Here is a 15474-nt window from a genome sequence, read left to right as displayed (position 1 = left end):
CATTTTAAATAATGACAACATCAGTCTAGTTTCCTTTTATCTGGAATAAATAAAACCTAGAGACTGTACTTCACTTATTATAGGGGCAGGAAGAGGTGATCTTTAAATCTTAAGTGCCCAAAAGTAAGGCACTTTCAAATCAATCTAAAAGATGGTATTATATAATAAAGGGATGGACGATTTTTTTATGCAGTCTGACCATTTATTATTCTCATGGTAAAGGGTGGGCCCACTTTGCACCATAAGAATTGCTCAATATCAATATACATGAATTATATACAAAATAGGACGAGTGTCTCCCTGTTAGCGGTGTGTATCTATTTCAGCATATTGTAAGCCATACATTAACACCCAAATTGTTTTATTTTCCTTCATCAAGGTTGTGTTGAGTCAACCTCTTTGTTAATTATTTAGAGCTCATAGTATAGGTACAAGGGGAAGAGGGGGAAAGAAAGAGGTTTCAGGTTTTAGGAGGTTTTTGTGCAAAAGTAAATCAAGTGTGTATTTTGCAAGTTACAATTAGTACATACATCAAAGGTACATAATATTTATTTAAGCTAAATATCCAAATGCCTGGTATTGTCACAGGGTTTGGATACTTTAATCTAGACATAAGACTGAAAACAAGGTAAGAATGGGACCTGTTACGGTCGCATGATTTCCAACGCATTTCGCCTGTTATAGGCTTCTTCAGGGGTATAAATTTGCAGAGATTGTATGATTTGTTTGGTTGGAGTATAGGTAGGGGGGTAAAAGAAACAATATTCAGGCTGTATGGAGTTTGATATGTCCAAGCCCAAAGCAAAAAGATTGTTTAAATGTTGTCCTAGTAGATTAGGTCCGGTTTTAATATTCATATATATGTTCTTTGTTTCATATACCCTAAATAGGGGTTTTGTGAGAACCTAGTCAAGTAGGTATAGATCTATTTATCCTAAAGAAAATGGGGAGGGAGGAGAGGAATAAAGATATCCTATCTTTGCTATCTATGCTATTGTGCTAAGACTTGTAGTTAGTCCATAAGACCAGGAAAGGAGATGTAGTAATTCATGCAGCATCTTAGCTGTATAAGATAGGATATCTTCATTCCTCTCCTCCCTCCCCATTTTCTTTAGGATAAATAGATCTATACCTACTTGACTAGGTTCTCCTAAAAAGGGAACACTGTCCAGTCAGGCCTGCATACTGTAAAACGATTAGTCTGTTCTAGTGATAATTTTTAGGTTTTAGGGTCTACCTGAACTGCTAACTACTGAACAGTCAATGCTCTGATGTCAAACTGAAGACACTGAACTGTTCTGTCAATTCGGCTGTAAGTAACCCACCATAGAGGGACCACAAGCAGGAAGCAGGGCTAATAATGTTGCCAACACCTTGGCTGACACCAGAGGATAGGTTGAAAGTCTGGTCATGAACTGATAGTCTAAAGCTGCGTACACACTTGCAATTTTTGTCGTTGGAAAGGATCTTTCACGATCCTTTCCAACGACAAGGGACTGCACGATGCATGAACACCGTTCATGCATCGTTCTTGCTCTATGGAGAGGGGAGGGGGAGAGCCACGGAGCGGCACGTGTGTACGCAGCTTAAGACCCCCACAGCACAACATAGAAGAGGATTACCAGAGAAAGCAGAACGTCTCCAAAAAAGACTTTGTGAGTTCCATGCAGAATTTATGGGCTTGGACAGCAATCAGAGCTTTGAAATCCAAAATGGAGCAGATGGCTCCTTGGTTTGGAAGTGGTAAATAGGCTAGGGGAAAATTTCACTGAGAAATGATAATTTGATCCAGAAGACTGGAAATTGATCGATAGAGATCTGCCATGCTGTGCAGTAATAAAGGAATGTTGGAAGGGACTAAAACTCCAGTTTGCAAATTTGGTATATAAAAGATACCCAACTTTACCCAACCCAAGAAAGTTGTCCAAACATCTTCCAAAGTAAATTGTTCCCCTAGTAGGGACACGCCTTCATGCAGGGGCTTACCCATGGATTTGGCCAACATTTACTGCTAAATCTTAATGGTGTGAAGCCAAGTTTAGGGATTGTGGGAGTGAACAAAGCATAATAAATACAAAAAGACTTAGAAGAAAGTTCTAGTTCGGAAGGCTTCTACTGAGTAATGTGGTGCTCTTGTCACCAGCAGCCTACAGGAAATGCAAGTGTCTGTGTGGGCACTGCCAAAGCCATGGTGGAAAAAGGTTTAGGTCTTGGATGGTAAGCTCTATTGGACAGGATCTCCTCCTCCCATGTCATTGTTTGTAACTTTCATTTGCAACCCCTAAAAAGTCCATAGTCATGTCACTAGTTGTCCCTCAAATGGAATTATAATGTGTCTACAATAGTTATATAGCATTACCACAGTACCAATTTTGGGGGGAAGCCTATGAACCTAATAGCATGGTTTTTCTGGAATGTGGGAGGAAACCCCACCATGCCACCCATTTATTGTACAGTGCTTAACATGGTGGTGCTTTATAACTAGTTTATTAATAAAGGTGCTTTGATGAGTGAACAGCTTATCAAAGTTTCCAAACTCTGAAGAAAATTGGTTGAAGTGACTTTGATCTTTGAAGAGCTGAGAGCAACATTGCTTTAAGCAGAAGAGATAACATCATCAGTTGAAGCACTGTAAACAGACCTGGAGCTTAAAGCCAACCTAAACTCACATATTCATCTTGAGCTTTTGGATGATATGAGCCCAGGTTATATTAATCCGTCTGGGTTTTACTGTAGTTTAAACTTTCATAATGACACAGTTAGACTGAGACACAAGTCCATCAAGTTTAACCACTTGGGAAATTAATATATCCCAGATAAAAACCCTATAGACAAAGTTGATTCAGAGGAATGCAAACAAAACACCCCTGGTAGTTTGCTCCCACAGGGGAAAAAAAAAAATTAATTCTGATCCTGTGAGACAATCAAATGTACCCTAGATCAACATTCTCGGTTATTTTTACCTCAAAACCCAGTTATTATCTGTGCTTTTAGAAAAGCATCCAGATTTTTCATAAAGCAATCTATAGAACTTGCCAAGACTTCTTCCTCTGGGAGCCTATTTCGCAAATGAATGATTGGCACGAGTGTTCTCTATATGGTGGATTTATAGAGGGAGATCCTATCTCAACAACGTTTTTCATTATTTCAAGTTTAATATGAAGTGGCGGAAGGTAAAGTTTCTGTGGATCAATCAGTGATTTATGCTTCAGGTTGTACTGGCCAACAGTGTGTTCAGGTCTGGGTGGCCATTCTTTCACTTTGTAATGGTTGCTGTCATCAAGAAAGCACATATATTTTGTATATCCCCATTGCAGCCCAAAGAGTGCCACCACCTTCAGGTCACCACAAACGTTTTACTTGTGTTCTGAATAATCACTCAATTTCAAAATGACCTCCATGGATTCATATGTCTCTTTCATTCCCTCGGCATGGGCAAAAGGAACAGGTGGTTTTTCAGTACCTTTACCTATACAGCTTTCAAACTTGCTTTGCTCGAGTCTATGAACAATCTCCACTGCTCTGGTATGTATTGGCAACCGAACTCCATCATCAGACCACTCATGTCAGTACAGAAGCAAATGTCGCTTTCCAGCTTGTAATAACCTGCAAACTTTGTGTGACGATCACGAAAGTGTGTTGTCGTTCTTTTTTGTACCAAATTCCACTCCTGAAATCTGGAGGCTAACGGTTCAGACTTCTTTTGACAAAAAGACAGGTCCCTTACTAGATCTAAATCTGACTGGCTTATAAAATGTGGCTTACCCTCTTCAAATTGGAGTTCATTAACATCAACATCATCCTCCTGTTCCTCATCAGACACTGTCAGTAACAGATGTAGTAAGGACTGGCACTGGATTCTCTGCATCATGGAGCACTGGCTTCAGAGCAGATTCACAATCTGGGTAGATGGCGTGACAGCAATTATGAGGTGCCCAGCTTTTATGCTGATCTCCAACTTCGCATCCAAAGTAATACTTGTAAGCAAATCTCACCCTCTTGGTTAGGCGTTGATCAACACATGGTATATTTGCCACAAATGTAGCAAAAATTGTCCAACAGCTAACAGCTGCACCTACTCATCTTTAGCTCAAAACAGACTCACTATGGCCTAGCTGTACTGTCCAATAAGATGGTTTTGCACTAGAGAAGCCCTTGGTCCATCTCGCCTATATACCTATTTGTGACATCAGCTCGGATTTGCCCAGCCGCTGCTGGAACATGCATGCCACCAGGGGACGTGATTCAGCTGAGGCAGCAGGCATAGTGGTAGCTGCAACTGTTATAATGTTGTAAAAATACATTACCCATTTACTGACCATTTGAACAGCTATAGCATGTCTAACAAAATCTGTACGTGATAGGCAAATTCTCTGTTCAGATTTCAGCACACTCAATATGTAAATCACGTGTTATTCCCAGTAGCAAAAACGTTGTTGTGTTATGGTAACCACTAAACTGCTATACTGATGAGGTTTTTCAAGTGTCACCCTTGTAAAATTTTTGGTTATCTTTAACAAAATGTGCAAGTTAATTTTAAGAAAGCAGACCCAGATATGGCAAGATTTATATTTAAAAAGTAAATTAAACTTTATACTGTAAAAATAAAAATTGTAAAATATTTGATAAGTGCAGAGAAGGTTACATCATGTTCCATTCTACAGCTTTCTTGCTTTCAGAAAATTAAAATGTGTATTTTAATAAAAGTAGGTCTGCAAGATCTGGATTTAGTGGAAGCAAAAAGGATGAAATGTACCCCAAATCTAGACCACAAAAATATTTAAATTTAAAAATAAGATTTAGATCCAAATTACACCGATTGCTTATTACTCGTAGTCATTTGATAAATACACAATAGACACAAAGTTATAGAACAGGTGTTTATTTCTTTACAGATAGAATCAGATTGAGCATCTCAAACAGATTCCTGCACAGGGGGTTCATATCCATCAGCCCTTTCGACTTTGGCGCCTGTATCATCTCCTGTTGGCTTGCCAGTACCGCCACCCTCTCCGTGCAGCTCCATGAGTTTACCCACTGTAAGAGAAAAAATATTAGGAAGACAATTATTAACCAAAAAAAGTTCAGGAACATCAGAACAATCTCATTTACATTAATGACGTGTTCATCTAGGACCGAAACAGTTTGTCATCATTGTTCCCACATGCATACAACTTTTATGGTACTGCAGATATAAAAAAAAAATCAAATACAAAAAAATGTTCTGATAAAAGGTATTGGCTTTTAACAACCAAGAAGCGGAGCTGCATTGCTGAGCCTGTAGTAGACACTGGGCCACTATATTAGCCAGCGTGGCTTCTCATTTTTACAAAAGGTGGAGGAAGCATTATTTCCAATTTTATGCCAAAGCTAAAGCTGGGCTCTAAGGTGAAGCACAATATATGTCCCTACAATTGCAAGTAGCCTTTGAAGCTGCCATGCAAAGTAGAATAGTAGAAGCTTAGATGTGCCAGCACAAATGCAGATTGTACAGCACTCAAGACAGTCCCAATATACAAGCTTCAATTTCTTATGTCAAAATTGGTCTCCATTTAGGAATGGATAAGTAATAAGCCTATGTTCTGCATTTTACAGATCCAAGTTTGGCTTAAAACAATTGTTGTTCGTAAAGCTTCAATACCTTACCCTAAGCTGCAAGCAGCCACCTAGAGCTGACAAATATAAGTCTCTGCACATGTTTCAGACCAATACTTACGCTCAAATTTTGGCTTTTTCAACATCTTGACCTTACGGACATAGACATCATGGAGAGGGTAGATGGACTGACAGGCTTTTTCAATGTCTTTGCCTATGCTGTCTGGGATCCTGCATTAAAAAAAAAAAAAAAAAAAAAATGTAAAGGGAACTGTTACACAATAATGCTATATCAGTTCAAAAAAAAAAGCCAAAACAAACAGATTTGTTGAAAGTAATGTCATGGGATATAAATGGATCTGCCATTGCTTTTGGATTACCAGGATGATCAAGTCATGCTTCAGATGTTTCAGCATGCTCATTTCAGGTCAGATTAAATAATACAAAAGTCAGATGCCAGGCACCTTTGCATCTAGAAAGGGGGCCTGCAATAGTAGCAACTATATTATCTTAATGGGAGTCACTTTAATGGTTTTACATAAACATTGTGCAATCATTTTTTATATACAAGATGGGGCACACACACCCTCATCAAAACAGATCTTCAGTACACGTGTTCTTTCAAAAATAGTTCCCCAAGCCTGCAAGTGGGTCATTGCCTTTGCCATCTACCTTTACTATAACCCTCCCAGTTCTCCTCTTGGGACTACAAGATGATTAGATTAGCCTTTGTGCGAGGGCTTAGAGTAGTTTCAATGAATTAAACTACATGACAAAAACAGACATGACTGAAAATACTCCAAAACATGGTGTGTTGTCACCAACATGATAGAGGTCAGTTTGACCATATATTTTAGTTTTTGGGCAAGGGATGCCAGTAATATCCAACTATGTATTTAGGTCATACAATTATATATTCTGATACCTGCCACATTAGAAAGGTAAACACTGAAGAAAGCCTGTGTAAAGAGCAATTACAGGCTGCTATTGTCAGAACAAGTATGCATTCACTAAAGACCTCCTCATCCTTGATTCATATTAATGATTATAAAAATACCTCACATAGTTGCTAGGTATTATACAGTAGAAATGTACATATTCTTTCATCCAAAAACGTGACCCTAGACAGGGTTAATGACTATGGTAGGGACATTAGATTGTGAGCTCCTCTGAGGGACAAATAGTGGTATGTCAATGCCTTTGTAAAGCACTGCATAATATCTTGGTGCAATACAATTACAAGTTAATAATACACCATTTTTCTTCTCCTGCTCAAATGGTGAAAAAATATTTGCCTTGTGAAATACTTACAGCTTGTTAACAACCTCCTTCAGGTCATTAGTTTGGACTTCCCGAGTCATGATTTCCATCATCTTCTTGCGAATCTGGCGGACTTGCTGATGTTGGGCATATGAAGTCTTTCTAATTTGGTTGTTACGTTTCTTAGTGAATCCGACACAGAAGAGGCGGAGCAGGTAGCCATCTGTGGTCTTCACGTCAACATGAGCTTCAATCATGGTCTATAGGGAAATAATATATATTTACTACCTGCTCCATTAGGAACAAATTTTCAAACACTTCAACACCAAGAAGCCTTTCATGAATATTTTGGAAGGCCACATCAATCATTTACTTTAATCTTTTAGCATATGCAAATTGTACAGCAAAGAGATCCTTTTTCAATTGTATTGCAAGGTCAAAAGTAAAACTAACAAGAAAGTCTACAATAACAACAACATAGTACAATGACACAAAGTGTAACCAGATACCAGACATTTTGCCCACTTTGGTCCTATTCCTCAGGTATTCCCACTTCCTGCTTGTTTACTGGCATCAAGTGCACAAACAGAAAGAGGGAATCTCATGAATAGGACTAAGGGATAGAAATGTCTTATCCTGTACTCAAATAAAAGTGACCACATTTTACTTGTGGTCAGGCAATTGTCAGGCAATTGCAACGGTTTTACAATTTTAATAAAAACAAATTAATAAATAACCCGGGACAAGAAAGCAGATTTGGATTGGCAAGTTTACAGAATGATTATATTTGTATCAGGTCTAAAAGTACTCAAAGGATTGGAATGATATCCAGGTAACTAAGCTTAGGAGAATCAGAACTATCGCAAAAGAGTAATCACCGATAGTCATTTGGGACTGAAACAATTTGTCATCATTTGCTCCCATGTCTTTATCTAAAGGCATACACTAGTTGTAAGTAAAAATTGTTCACAGGAAACAAGCATCTAACGGCACAAGGAAGAAAAAAATTCCTACCACAAAACCGCATAAAAAAAGCTATTTGGTGGTATAAGGAGTAAAGGAACGACAGATTTACCCGTCCCTGGCAAAATATTCACAAAAAAAAAAAAAAAAAAAAATTACTAAGCACTCTAAGCTCAGTGTACCTTTAATTAACAGTCCAAAACTGCATATGCTTGCAATGTGTGGATTTCACCAGGATCTCAGTGGCAGCAAAGTTCTATCATCAATCTAGAAAACGTTAAATTATATCTAAACCCAACTTAGTCAGTGGCTGCTATTGATGGGATTTGCCTTCATAGATTCATTCCTAGCTGAAAAAGGAAGAAAAGCCCCCATTACTAATCTTTCCTTCTCTTCCTGTTCTGGGGCAACTTTATATTTTATATTTCTTCACCTTCATTATCAGGGACTGATGATCACACCAAAGATCGAATCCTTCTAATGGGACAGAGCGATAAAATAAGCAATGGGTCCAACCCCTTACTAACTCTTCCAGAAAAGATGTGCCCTTTAATTATTCTTTACCTACAAGGCACATCTATGGACCGGCTTTTCTTCAGAAAAATTACACCAGTATTTATGACTTAAAAAAAAAAATGCCCCTTTACTATACAGGTAAGGGTTTACCACGTTAATGCTCCTGCACATGTGAGGATGTGACACGGTGTGTGTGGTGCAGCCATTTTTGTACACAACAGAAACACACACATGCAAGTGCATGGCGGTGAGCAAAATAATATATTATTTGATATGCAATAAAATACAATTCCAGATCACTTCTCTAATCTAAAGTCTACTCAATATGATACAGGCACACTGAGTTTTTATTCGACAATTGCCTGGTGCCCACTTTACAGTAAATATAAGGAACCATATATTTGTGTATACCACACACAAGTAACCACAAAACTCAAAATGATAAACTAAAGATAAATACAATACAAACATATAAAAACAAGTACACGTAAATAGCTAGGTCACATGAGCAAGTTTATACCTGTTACAAACTTGCTCTTTACATTTAAGCTAAAAACAAAATTTCTGTCCATTAAAAGGTTATCATAGCAACATGTAGTGTGGCCATTCCGAGAATCTCTTTTGTAATGTTTTAGTAACAAATTGCCAGCTTTACTAGACAACTTTCTTGCTGTATAAATATAGTAAATATCAGTGTTCTCCCCGGCCCCCTTTAGCTGGGTGCAGCACCCGGCAAGTTTCAGTATCTGGCCCTGCTGTTTTTGGGTGGTTACTAAAAAGTTGGGTCATAATACAGGGGCTGTCATGCACCTACAATTTCTCACAAACCAGCTTAAAAAAATGTCTGGGTTGACCACTGGTAAACATGCTAAAGTAGGAATTATGCAGTCAGCAAAAACAAACCCAAGAGTCTATATTGTTCAAGCATAACATCTTCAAAACGTAGCACAGTAACCTACCTGCCATTTCTTGACCATGGAGCACATCTTGTCACGGGTCAGGTCCATGCCATGGAAGTTGGTAAGACAGTTCTTGCCCTGAACATCTTCAGTAATCAGCTTGAATTTACGGAAGGCCACTTCGTCATTCTGCAGATCAGCAAGGCTCACCTCAAACACACGGCCTTTAAGACCATCAGATGCAATTTCTAAATGAAGCAAGATGGAAGAAAATTACTTTATGATAAGGCAACATTTTGTTCTTCAGCGTTCAGTTATCAGAGAATTTATTATAAGGAATAAGGGAATGTCAGTGTGATCTCATAGGTAATAATCATTAATGTCATTTGGGACCGAAACATTTTGTCATCATTCATTCCCATTTAAAAACACCATTTCCAGCAGCTTACAACGCTGCAGTTTATGATAACTTGCTGCATAGTTTTGCATTGTTAAACACCTTGTATATTCATTAACACAATTGCACCCTAAAATGGCATGAGCTGGAACCGTCATCTAATGGTGGTCTTAGGACAACGTCATCCTTCTAAATAAAGCAGTTTGGCGAACATAATCCCTAACCCTGCACTCGTCTGATACCCCAAATCCTTACTGCCACTTACTGGTTCCTTGTGTCCTTGTAACCAAAGTCTTTCCAAGGTTGCGGATATTGAACATTGCTGGTGCCTTGACATCGTACCAATCTTTTTTGGAAAAGGGGTCGACGCTGAAATATAAAAAAAAAAGTTAAAAGTAATCGCTCAATTTAAAAACACTACAAAAGGTTAAAACATTTCGTGAGCCATAGTTATACACAGATGTGTAATAAATCAAGGTCAGCTCTTGTCACATTTATAATGGGGTGTGAACATTAGACCAGAGAACTTTTGAGCTGTAACAGATTCCATGTGGATGTACTGTAAACGCAGGGTCAGAAGACCTAGTTCCTTAAACCAGTGGTCGCGAACCTTTTCTTACCAGGGGACCACTAAATTGTCGGCTCCAGACCGTACATGCGCAGGAAGCCGGGTGTCACTCAGAGGTGAAGAAATCCTCCCCTTTAGTATTGCCAAAACACACCCTGCTTTAAAATATATGACTCCCAATCACGGGGCTACATATCTCACCAGCCAAGGATCCATAGCACATTTGAGCAGGGGACCGGCATCAAATGTAAAGCAGTGGTGCCTGGCATGGAAGCATATGCTTTTAGTTTGCCACATTTGGAGGCATTTCTTACTTTCTGAAGCCTGTTGGAAAGTTTGGGCACTGTATAATGGTCCAGGAGTTCCCTGCGGTCCTTTCAAAACATTTTGATAGTGGCAGGGAAATCATGGCACTCGGGCAAAAACAAACCTTGATGGGCAGAATCAAGTGGTATAAAGAACCCCAGGAATGGATCAATCAATACCAGAAGCGGATGACTTTATTGATCAAGTCAAATATATAAAAATACCATTTTGGAAGGAATGCCAGAACGATCTCAAAGTCTGTAATCACAGATGTCATTTGGGACCGAAACATTTTGTCATCATTCATTCCCATTTTAAATCAAAGCCAGTCATCTGTTTTAGAAACAAGTTTACAATATTGTTATGAAAGCCCCAACTCCATCAGTGCCCATAACCAGTGCTGCTTCCAATACTGACCCCCAGTGCATTCTTCTCCCTAGCCCTTTTTACCCAGGAGCAACCACCCCTTGTTTTGGGTGATTACTGAAGTGTTGGGTCACAATACAGGGGCTGCCACCCGCCAACAATTTCCTACCACCAAATTAAAAAATATTCTGGGTTGAGCACTGCAGTGGATGTGTCTGGGATCATGGATCTTTTCCCATATACCACTCGGTGATCTGGAGGACTGTGCAGCCTGCAAGGTCCATGGGGCTGACAGTCCCCACATGACTTAGGCAGCAATGTCTGCAGACAACGAACCCCCATCATTTACACTAATGGAAAGATGAGGACACAAGGTAAAGCATTATATTGATCAAAAAGTTTTTTTGATCACAGCAATGAGTTGGAAGGGAAGGAGAGATGTGACAACTTTGTGTTTTTAGCAGACCTTAAGCGTACCTAAATTCAGAATTTTCACTTTACATAAAAGGGTATTCAACCCTTTTATGCAAGGTAAAAATTCTGTAGATTCCTCATCACCAGCCCCTAATTCTTGGTCCCTTAGGGAACGCAGAGCCTCCCGGGATACCTACATCACACATCCCAGGATGCTCTTGGGTGCTCCTTCTGCGCATGCCCAAGCATCTCAGGCGTGCGCAGTCACCTGATCTCATGCCTGGGTCAGGTGACATAGGAAGAAGAGGAAAAGATGGCAAGCGAGGACAGATGCCGAGACGACGCAGGACCCAATGCAAGACACCTCCGATGGATCAGATTTCCCTTACAGGATTAAATGTAAGGGAATTTTTTTTTATTGTTTTGGGGAACTTTCGAGTTTAGCTCCATTTTAAGAAGAGTAAAGCTACGTACACACGTCAGATTTTTATCGCCCGATAATCGGCATCGGCCAATTATCGGGCGAAAATCTGCCGTGTGTACAGTCGGTGTCGTCCATCGTCCGGATGACCGACCTGCCGGATCCACGGACGATGGACGACAGCCGATCCTAATGAAAGGGAAGGAGAGAGCACGCAACAGGGTGCCGCTCCGTCGCTCTCCCCCTCCCCTCTCCATAGAGCATGAACGGTGCTGTATGTACAGCACCGTTCATGCATCGTGCACTCCCTTGTTGTTGGAAAGGATTGTGAAAGATCCTTTCCAACGACAAAAATTGGAAGTGTGTACGCAGCTTTAGTATTTCATCCAAGCAAGTTATTGCTGTCTATGTCCCCCATTGGGAAGATTTGAACAATTCCTGTCAGGACGAAGTAGGTGAAGCTCTAAAATCTCTCAAGTAGGGAAATATCTCGACTTCCTGTCTCTGCAGGAAGCAGGTGGTTATGGGCCGTACAGGGACAAAAACTCAGCAGAGTTCTCAATTCTCCACCCTGGTATACGATATTAGCAGCGGTGCTGGGAGCTTTTAGCAGGCACGCTGCATTTATGGATTGCCGAGGCTGCACATGGAGCCACCTGTAAACCAGGGGACACTTCTTAGATTGTAAGCTCTTCTGCACCAGGTCCTCGCCTCCTCTGTCATTTGCAACCCCTATTGTACTGCACTACATAATATGCTGGCACTAAATAAATCCTGTTTATTAATAATAATGGGCCACAGAGCCTTGAAGATGGGCAGATACATGTGCAGCTGGGGAGCACTGCATGAATGAGAGTCAGGACATCAGGAATAATATTCCAGGACAGACTAATGGGGAACCCTGGGTGTGGGTGATATCGGGGTGCAGGGGCCACAGGAGAGCCATGGCCGGGGTGCAGGGGCCACAGGAGAGCCATGGCCGGGGTGCAGGGGCCACAGGAGAGCCATGGCCGCGGGGTGCAGGGGCCACAGGAGAGCCATGGCCGGGGTGCAGGGGCCACAGGAGAGCCATGGCCGGGGTGCAGGGGCCACAGGAGAGCCATGGCCGGGTACAGGAGACGTCAATTACCGGCCCTCTCCCCCCCGGCATACATTCCCGCCAGGCTCCTATCGGTATATCCGCAGTGCAGGAGGAGAGCGGCACACTGAGCCTCTGACAGGCCTGCAGTCATGGAGCCGGGCTCACCTCCATCCACCTAATATTAGTGCCATCCTTCACCAAAATCCCCACCACACGCCTCGTAACGTTACCCACACATCTCACCCTCATTATCCCGTCTATATTTCTACTCACATCTTCTTCTTGGCACCTTTCTTGCCGCCTTTAGTCAGCCGCTTGTTCTTGCCGACTGCCATCTTGCCGAGCTGGGAGAGAAAGAGGAAATGCAGGCCGCACACGCGAGATTTCAGCGAGAACGCAGACCAGAGAGACTAAGAAAGACGTGCGCCTGAGGAAGCCGAGGACCTCTGGTGGTCAGAGGAAGTACAGCAACACTGGAGGCTGATAACACGTGGAAGAGAGCTAGTGAAGGAAAGTAGTCTGCAATTCAGAGATGTACTGAAGATTGCTGCTAGAGAATAGTTAGTAGCAATTTCAGCTTGAACACTGGAAAATATAAATCATACAGCAATCCATCCACATGATACACTACACACATATGACACAGTCCTTGCACCCACAAAACACTCAATTCTCATTTGAGAGAAATAGACATACGTAAAACCTAAAGAATATATATATATAGTAATAAAGTGTCCGTATGTATATTAATAATATGCTTTTAAAACGTTTAAACAATATATACAAATAGCCAACACTTTATCTAGGCTATGTATACATTTCAGGGTGTTCTCGTCTGATAATTGCCTCAGGGCTGATATCGGACAAGAATCTGGCGTGTGTACAGCCCTCGTTGTTCGTGGATCCGCCACAATGAACGACAAACAATTGTAATAAAAGTGAAGGGGAAAGAGCACAGCGGGGTGCCCCCATAGAGCAGAAAGGCTCTGTATGTACAGGGCTCATTCATGTATCTTTCAGTCTTTTGTCGTTGGAAAGGATGGTGAAAGATCGACAATTTTTTCACGTGTGTACCCAACTTCCCTTTTTTAAGTCGTCCTTTAAGGCATTCCCCTGATTTCAATCACTTCCAGACAGGGTCACACAACTTTATAAACCATTCCTATTGGGTCCTCTTCATTCTGTGCATGTGTGCCACAACCCAAAGGATAGCAAATAGGCAGGCAAGTATATTTTATTGGCAAAGGGACATTGCTTGTCCCTTTCTGCAATAAAGACCTGCCTGCGAGAAGGTTTTGCAAGTGGAACTATAGTTCTGTTTTATGAATGATGGTAAGCATTTCTCTAGGTAATGCTGCAAGCCAAGAATGGGGGAATGTCTTAAAATACAATTTGTAGGAAGTATACAGTTTTTGTTTAAAACAGAGGTCCCCAATCCCCGGGGCACGGCCGTCTGACAAGTGGGCCACGGCTTTGGCAGTTGAAACCCCCCCCCATCGGGGTCCTTCTCCTGCCTTGCTGGGGAGTGCACCGGCCAAAGCCATGGCCCACTTGTCAGACGGTCGCGACCCGGGATTGGGGACCTCTGCTTTAAACAAAAACTGTATCCTTCCTACAAATTGTATTTTAAGACATTCCCCCATTCTCGGCTTGCAGCCTACTTAGAGAAATGCTTACCATCATTCTTAAAGCAGAACTATATAGAACTACCAGACAGAGCGGCAGACCATGTCCCCCGTACGGATCGCAGGCTCAGACCTGTGATGGGAGAGTGGACAAGTTCTGACATCATGACGTCACTCTGGGGGAAGTTTCTTTCCCTTTGAGTGACACCTGGCTGGTTTAAAGAACACATTCATTGAATGACTTGGAAATAAATTAGCAAACAGCAACTGTTGAGACAATATTCATGCTGGTTAATGAATAGGCAATGCATAGCACAGCTAAATAAAATGCCGCAAAGTCAGGCAGATGAAAAATTGCCTCAAGGTCTGTGGTCAGTAGGAGGAACCACTGAACTGTGTCTGTGTTTGGTATTCAGGAATCACACTAGTCCAGGAATAATATCCCAGGACAGACTCTAATGGAGAACTCCTCGGGGTGGGTGATATCTGGGTACATGGGACGACAAGAGCCATGACCGGGTACAGGAGAGTAGGAGAGAAAATTCTCTAAATGGTCACTTGGAGAAAAAAATGCCATGCCCCTTTGGTCACTGAAAAGAAAAATGCTCTGGTGTCAGTGGTACTATTTTTACACAGTTTTGTTGCACATTGGAAGTAAAAAAGCCCTAGTAATGCTCATAAATTGGGGCCCCCCCGGTGAGTGGTCAAAGTAACTCTGTGTTACTGGTTGTGAGGTAAAAGTGCCCTGGTGTCAGTGGTCAAGCGGTGGTACAAATGGCAACTTGCCTATGGTAGAGGTAAAAGTGCGCTGCTGTCAGTGGTGGGTAGGAGGTAAAAATACTCTTGTTTCTGAACAATGGGAGGAAAAATACCTGTGTCGCTGATCAGTTAGAGGCAAATGTGCATGATGTCAGTGGTTAGTGGGAAGTAATGGGGACTGGGCAGATTATCCAAACATTTCCATTACTGGTCAACAAGAGGTAAAAAATGGCCCAGGGCTTCTTGTCAGTCAGATGATAAAATGATTCAATGTTAGTGGTCAGTAAAAATAAGCTGATGTCTT

The 15474-nt window shown here is 41.3% G+C and overlaps 1 protein-coding gene and 4 non-coding genes across 5 annotated transcripts; all 5 read right to left on the bottom strand.

Annotated features, from left to right (window-relative positions):
- Positions 1 to 4866: 4866 nt before the first annotated feature.
- Positions 4867 to 13214, bottom strand: RPS3A (ribosomal protein S3A). Its single transcript, XM_072405906.1, has 6 exons — positions 13060 to 13214; positions 9896 to 9999; positions 9294 to 9481; positions 6907 to 7115; positions 5717 to 5826; positions 4867 to 5037 (listed from the first exon to the last, which is right to left on the bottom strand). The coding sequence occupies exons 1-6, from the start codon at positions 13119 to 13121 to the stop codon at positions 4916 to 4918; spliced, it is 795 nt and encodes a 264-aa protein (XP_072262007.1). The 5' UTR covers positions 13122 to 13214; the 3' UTR covers positions 4867 to 4915.
- LOC140327884 (small nucleolar RNA SNORD73) lies at positions 5090 to 5159 on the bottom strand. The gene has a single exon (XR_011920170.1). It is a non-coding gene; the product is annotated as a small nucleolar RNA SNORD73 (small nucleolar RNA).
- LOC140327883 (small nucleolar RNA SNORD73) lies at positions 7703 to 7774 on the bottom strand. The gene has a single exon (XR_011920169.1). It is a non-coding gene; the product is annotated as a small nucleolar RNA SNORD73 (small nucleolar RNA).
- On the bottom strand, positions 9579 to 9650 carry LOC140327881 (small nucleolar RNA SNORD73). The gene has a single exon (XR_011920167.1). It is a non-coding gene; the product is annotated as a small nucleolar RNA SNORD73 (small nucleolar RNA).
- Positions 10741 to 10812, bottom strand: LOC140327882 (small nucleolar RNA SNORD73). The gene has a single exon (XR_011920168.1). It is a non-coding gene; the product is annotated as a small nucleolar RNA SNORD73 (small nucleolar RNA).
- Positions 13215 to 15474: the final 2260 nt, after the last annotated feature.

Source organism: Pyxicephalus adspersus, chromosome 3, assembly GCF_032062135.1.
Source record: "Pyxicephalus adspersus chromosome 3, UCB_Pads_2.0, whole genome shotgun sequence".
NCBI classification, from domain to species: Eukaryota; Metazoa; Chordata; class Amphibia; order Anura; family Pyxicephalidae; genus Pyxicephalus; species Pyxicephalus adspersus.
Note: the sequence above shows the minus strand (reverse complement) of the source record. Positions and strands in the feature narration are given on the sequence as shown.

Excerpts from the sequence above, each read along its gene's own strand:
- RPS3A (XM_072405906.1), bottom strand. The coding sequence starts at position 13,121 with ATGGCAGTCGGCAAGAACAAGCGGCTGACTAAAGGCGGCAAGAAAGGT. Across the intron at positions 9,482-9,895 it reads TACAAGGACACAAGGAACCA|AAATTGCATCTGATGGTCTT; the intron begins GTAAGTGGCAGT and ends TGCTTCATTTAG. Across the intron at positions 7,116-9,293 it reads CCATGGTCAAGAAATGGCAG|ACCATGATTGAAGCTCATGT; the intron begins GTAGGTTACTGT and ends ATTTCCCTATAG.